This window comes from Hevea brasiliensis, chromosome 2 (assembly GCF_030052815.1).
Source record: "Hevea brasiliensis isolate MT/VB/25A 57/8 chromosome 2, ASM3005281v1, whole genome shotgun sequence".
Taxonomy (NCBI): Eukaryota; Viridiplantae; Streptophyta; class Magnoliopsida; order Malpighiales; family Euphorbiaceae; genus Hevea; species Hevea brasiliensis.
Genome location: NC_079494.1, coordinates 111,708,767 through 111,715,452, shown reverse-complemented (window position 1 = coordinate 111,715,452; position 6,686 = coordinate 111,708,767). Strand labels below are relative to the sequence as shown.

At 32.5% G+C, this 6,686-nt stretch overlaps 1 protein-coding gene across 2 annotated transcripts; it reads right to left on the bottom strand.

The window, feature by feature from the left end:
• Positions 1–2,494: 2,494 nt before the first annotated feature.
• LOC110660929 (heavy metal-associated isoprenylated plant protein 36) lies at positions 2,495–6,654 on the bottom strand. Of its 2 annotated transcripts, none has more exons than XM_058138872.1 (4): positions 3,969–6,654; positions 3,765–3,852; positions 3,592–3,667; positions 2,495–3,488 (listed from the first exon to the last, which is right to left on the bottom strand). In XM_058138872.1, the coding sequence occupies exons 2-4, from the start codon at positions 3,810–3,812 to the stop codon at positions 2,737–2,739; spliced, it is 876 nt and encodes a 291-aa protein (XP_057994855.1). In that variant the 5' UTR covers positions 3,813–3,852; positions 3,969–6,654; the 3' UTR covers positions 2,495–2,736. The 2 variants fall into 2 exon arrangements, with proteins under 2 accessions (XP_057994855.1, XP_021675086.2); XM_021819394.2 differs by having other exon boundaries at positions 3,765–3,829.
• Between the last annotated feature and the right edge of the window lie 32 nt (positions 6,655–6,686).

Sequence of the window (6,686 nt, the reverse complement as noted above, 5' to 3'; positions counted from 1 at the left end):
CTCCTTTCTTTTGTTGTGCTCTAAAGGCTCTTCACATGTTATGGATGGATTTCTACGTCAAAAATATAAAAAATAAATTATAGACTCATATTTATAAATATATTAAATTATATTTTATTTTTATATTTTATTTTTTAAATATAAATTTTAAAATTAAATTAAAATTTCTGAAAATATTTAAATATTGTTAAATGTATAATAAAATGTCAAAAAAAAATCTTATATTGTATCCCTTCTTAAGTGGAGCTATTATCTGTATAATTTATTCCAAAAATATTTTATAACTAGGTCAGGTCCTTTTCTCCACAAAAATCATATATGCTCCGACAGGTCGGTGGCTTGGCCAAGAAACTAATAACTCTTGCTTTAGCCGCCAGTTGGTGAGGCCTAAGGTCCCCCCCTCTGGTGGGGGATGTATGTTATGAATAGAAGTATAAAATCAGCAAACAGAAGAGTTAAATAGCTAATTAAACAATTGGGCGTCATGATCAATTGCCCAGGTTCAGGGTGGATCGAGTTCTATCAGTTTCCAGTTTCGCGATTGTTGATGTTATAAATATTATTGGAGGGATCATTATCATCACATCTTTAATGTCCACCAGCCACAACATAAATAGCTAGTTCTTCTCTCTAAATAGAAATGGACGCCTAGACATTGATAGTAGGTTTCATCATTAAAATTTTAAAGCTACCGTATCTTTGTTCCTAGATATGGTAGCTTGTGTTCAGGCTTCAGATATGGTTTAAAAACCTCAAGAAATTAACAATACCAGTATATGATCATCACTGAAACCTAGCTGGATGGAATTAACATGGTGGGAAACCAGATTTGACAGGAAAAAAAAAAGTATTAACAAGGAAAAGAAAAGGCTCTCATTTATTTATAGGTCACAGACTGAACAAATTACGAGATGCATTTGCTTTTGCACTACATAAGATTCTCTTTAAACTGATCTTTTTCTTTTCTTTATCATGAATAGTTCATCATTTCACATCACAGATCTCATCATATCTTTAATAAGTTACTCATATTCAACCTTCTATACCAAAAACAGAGGAAAATAATTTCTAGTTATTAATATTTCATTGAATTTTATGACGGATGTATAATATATTGGTAGTAGTGGCTGCACATTTCCTTGATTGGTAAAATTTTCCCCATAATACAAATATTTGGTTATTTAAATTTTTTTTTTTTTAAAAAAAAAAAGAAGAAGAAAGAAGGTTTGATAGGTAGAGACAAAATTGAGTGCTTGTAGATTCTATAAATCATATATTCTCCAGCAAGAGGGCCCAAAAATCAAATATCATTCCATCTTTTGCAACTGAAGTTGATGGAGAATTAACAGTATTAATTATTTTATCAGAATTTTATTTTATACGATCTTGGCCTCATTCTCTCAATATATATACACATAGTGCGCGTTTGGTATTAATGTTAGAGGGTTAAAATTATTTTTTTGTTTAAATAAAAATATTATTTTAAATATTATTAAAAAAAATAATTTGAAAATTTATTTTATTATTTAGTATTTTTATAATAAAAATTTATCAAATTTAATTTTAAATTATTTTTTAATACTCTCTAACTAATTTATTTAGAAAATAATTTTTTTTAATAAAAGTTTCAACAGAAATACGAAATAAACCTATAATTGTTAACTAGAGAAAATTGTTATTTAATTAACCTTTCAAATCAAAATTTCATCAAGATTTGCAAGCATATTATGTATATGTATATATATTCGCCTCTCTAATTAGAGTGAAAGTATTATGTATACACCTAACTAATTAATAAATATTATTTTAATTAAAATCATTGCAAGTTTCTTATATAAATATATGGCAGTATTTTTTTTTTATTGATTGAGTGTATAAATATCTTGGTATAGGTAAATTTTTTAAAAATGTCTTTTTAAATAAAAATAAAAGGTAAATAGGCTTACTCTTTAATCCCTATTCAGGAGGAGCATTGGCCTCATCACCATATTCCTTTAAACCAGATGGATATAACAATCTTAGAAAACTGTAAAAGAGAACTTGCGATTTATTGGCTGGCCCCAATGCAGTATGGAGACTAAAAAGAGAGGGGAAAAAGGGAAAATGAAAAACCTACCACACAAAATGGCTTTTCTGTATATTGATGTCCCTCACATTTAAAGCAAAAGATATGTACAGAGATGTTTTAACCAAAGGAAAAAATATTGCTTTCTAAAAGATAACTTTAAGCATTTCCCAAAGGTTAAAAAAAAAAAAAAACAAAAAAGAAGAGCTTATTTTGATTAATTTCAGTGGAAGGGTACGTACTGCCAATGTAGGGATATTCTTATGATCTTATCCTATTCCAACAATCTAACAGCATTCTCGGTGTGCTCATGGCCTTTATGCCTCCATATCATCATTTTCCATTTCCATGTTTTTTCTTTAAGGGAAATTGAGGGAATGGATGCTACATCTTAAATTGAAATGATATGCTTTCAGTTACCAAAACAAATTAGGTTGGGAGAATATGAAAGGCAGATTTTTCCAAGAAATCCAGCAATAACATTACAAATTACAAAGCTATATATACATAGCAGCAAATTAATAAAGCTAAATAAAATAAAGCTAAACAGGGACAAAACTTGTGATTACAAATTTATATTATACTCCCCTAGCCTCCTTCCCCACACAATACGTACTATTGCTAGATCATATATAGATTTACGTGCGTATACCCTCAATCACAAAATTTTCTCACACAATTGAACATCCACCATTGTTATCATAATCATGATCATCATAAATCATCCTATTGATTGGTTCAGGAGGTGGAGGCGGTGGCTGGTATCTCTCAGGGTGAGAATACAGATGAGCATGCGTGGAAGGAGCATAGTATGATGCACTAGCACTAGGATATGCTGCGTTGTAGTTTACTCCATAAGCTGGAGGAGCTGCATAATACATTGGTAGATGATAAGGGTATGCGTGCTGAGGTTGAGGGTTATAATCCATTGATGCCATAGGTGGAGCTGGGCTTGGAATAGCTGTGGGAGATCCGGCGTCTGCAGTTGCGCCACAGGAATGATCATCACCACCGCTGCCATCATTGTTAGGATTACCATTTTGCCCGCCCTTCTTCTTTTTCTTCTTTTTACCTCCACTTCCACCTCCGCCAGTAATAGCTTCAGCAGGGCTTTCCCCACCGGCCTGCTCGCCCTCGGCATCCAGTGGTTGGTTATCACAACCACTTTTAGCGACGGTTTCAGACTTCTCTTTTAGATTGTTTTGATCATCCTTGTCGCCGACGTTATCACCAGCGCCAACTTCCTTCTGTTTTCCATTGCTCTTGGATTTTCCTGGCTTCTTATCCTTATTATCTGGCTTTTCAGGCCAAAGCTCTGCATGTTTCCCTGACCTTGCCAGTTTCTTGATAAGAGTCTCGGCGTCGACATTGCCAGTCACCGTAACCTTATGCTGCTGAGGATCAATCTGAGTCATATAAACACCTGGTAGCTCAAGGGATAATAAAGAATAAACACATTAAACGAAGAGATTGTAATGAACAAATAGCAGAAAGAAAGAATAGGCTAGTTCACATAAAAATAATACCATCGACTCCCTGAAGAACTTTCTTGACTTTCTTCGTGCAGCCTTCACAGTGGATTGGGACTTTGAAGACCCATGTCTATATGAAACAACAGAGAAAGATGGAATTAGAAATTGAAGAGAACTCAAGAAGTATGAGTGAAGAAAAGCAGTAGAGAGAGCGAGTAGATAAACACCTGGTATTTCAGCTGTTCTGCAGCCCCTTCAGCTAGTTTTGTAGCCATCTCAGTCCCGGAGAAAGCTGATTGGGTGTGAATTTGGCGTCTATTAATAGAATGGAAATATATAAAGCAAATGTGATATGGTCATATTATGAACCTAAGCGCAATGAATTATACAAATCACGTAATAGACTCACGTGACCAACATTGAAAACGTACCTTTAGGCATTGTGTACTCCGTGAAGGGAAGGAGTAGCTATGGTGAAACTGATTTTTGTCACCGCAACGCAAGGAGTACTGAATTTTATGGAAATTCTTGAATAAATTCGATTATTTATTTTGTGAGATTTATTTATTTTGAAGGAGTAGCTGTTTATAGCATTATTATAATTAATATAAAATCTTTTATAATAAAACGATTAAGATAACAGTCAGGTTATATAATTAAAGATATTTTATTTTTATCATATATCATATGAAATTATTATATACACATGAATTTTTCATTAATTTTAAATTAAATTTTTAATAATACATAAATATGCAAGTATAATCCTTGGACACTCCTCTGAAGTGTCTTAGCCCAGCCCATTCTTAATACTTTTCTTTATTACAAGCTTGCAGCCGATCTCACTCTGGCTTGGGCTGGTACTCCAATTAGCTTTACCAATATTCAATTGACAGGAAGATGTATTGTAGGTGGTGGCCTAGCTGGGGAAGAGTAAAACTTGAAAAAAAAAATTCAGTGACAAAAAGACTGCACAAAGGCATATAATCATTAGAAAAAAAACAAACGTACATGAAAGTTAAAACTAAAGACATTTGACAAATGACAAGCATAGAGAAGACACCCCACTAGTTCCATTTTATCTCCAAATTAAAGCACAACTTCCTAATCTACTTAAGCATCATCATTAGGCTTTATTTCCTATTTGAAGGTAGCGGAAAACAAAAGCATGGAATGATGTTGTTCAAATATAAATAAGTCCAGTTCACAAGGTTAACTTTATAAGTAAATCAGTTTTAAAAAAATTACAAGTAAATCAACTCAAGCAACCTAATTAACCAAAATACAATTTCCAATAATCAAATTCCTATTCCAAATTAGAAAAGCATGAAATAATGTTTCTTGCTGGTACATCTGACTAAGGGAAAATGCTTTTTATGTGGAAACAAAAGCCCAACATATTCCCCATCTAACTGTCCTATAATCAGGTTATTCAGCTCCAGCCTGTACAGTGGATACCTTAATTATAAACAACATAATGGGGCTTGCCAGACCAATAATATTCATTATTTTGTCATTTCCATTCAAATTCCTTCCTGCAGAGTTTATTTGTTTTCAGTAAAGTTACAAGGACGTCAAGAAAGAGAATTCTTCAATTATCACCATTATGTTATCTGTCTTCAGAACTTATAAAATTTCTACTTGACCTCTAATTTGTAATACTTTTAAAATTTCCGCAGCATTTTTTTTTCTAGTTTCTCTAAAAAAGAAAGAAGAATTACCCACAATGTATAAAGTTCACAGTAACATAATAAAATTTAAGCAACTCTAATATCAGATGTGTGACTTAACTTTCAGTAAAGTGAATAATAGATTTCTAAAAGACACAATGTGAACCTTAATAATTAATTGACAAACATCTGCACTATCAGTTTTCACTGCATGATCACAAAACAAACCTGTGAAGAAAGCGGACGTCACAACATTGTTCTTTGAACTGCTTTCATTATATAACCACAAAATTAGAAAGTTTAAAGTAAAAACAAAGGCAAGGGAAAGAAAAGGAGCAAAAAAAAATTCTAAATTAAATAGATAAAAGAATAATGGTGAACTGATAAGCATGTATTATGTACAATATAAAATTATAGCCATCACATACCTACCTACTTTAGTCTTAAACAGGACAAGGAGGCTTTTAAAATGCAATATCTGGCTACTAACAGTTTATGCTTTCCAGAATATTTTGTCAGTTATCACTACTGGCACTTTCATGTTTTCCAATTATTTTAGCACTGGAGATAAAATTCTACAAGTAGGACAAAACACTGCGATAAAATTTTTTAAAGCAATACACAAATGCTATACTAAAGCTAGTCCTGCTTATTTGCCACTTTGCATAAGCCAATGGTCTTCAAAGTAGAACTATTGTGGCCTGTGACAACACTTGGCACTCATAATAGCTCTTCCTTTATGCTACTTGTATACTAGCCAGTATAAAGATTTTGGTTATCATTAAAAATGTCATGTATATCCAAATCTATATAAGAAATCAATAAAATCTAAAGTAAATGATAATCTTAATGCGGTACACAGCCTCATTGAAATGGATTTGGCTTACTTTGGATTGGACCACAGCTGGAGTTTTCAACAGTCGGGACAAAAGGCAACACCACACACCCAAAAAGTGAAAAACTCATATTCAGCTTGACCAATCAAAACGGCAGCTGGAGATGTGGCTGTAATTTTCAACAACACAAAGAACAGGAATTTCAACTTAATGGAAAATGACTGCAGTGTAAATCATCTTAGATTGTAGCCGATAGAAAGTAATAGATGTTCAAGGATAAAGTAAATCTAACTGAAGTAATAATACTAAATATTGCAAATTTGAATTATGGAACAGGCTATATATAACATTAAATTCCACTGAAATTGAGAAAAATGCAATTCTTCCTCGTAAGAGCAGAGCAGTAGCAGAGACTTGAAAGAATGCAAGTAAAAGGCCAAATCAGAAAATCTTTCAATGAATTCCTCACCAGTCACATCAGCTCAATAAGATTTTGTTCATCAGCAATATCCTACACCAAGAGACAATAGATTTGTGTACCTTCACTAGACTTTACAACATCTTGCAAGATCAGTTAGCTGAATCTTTATCCAGTGTTCACCTAGAAAAGAATTCTTAGAAACTCCAAAATAACCATTCTTAA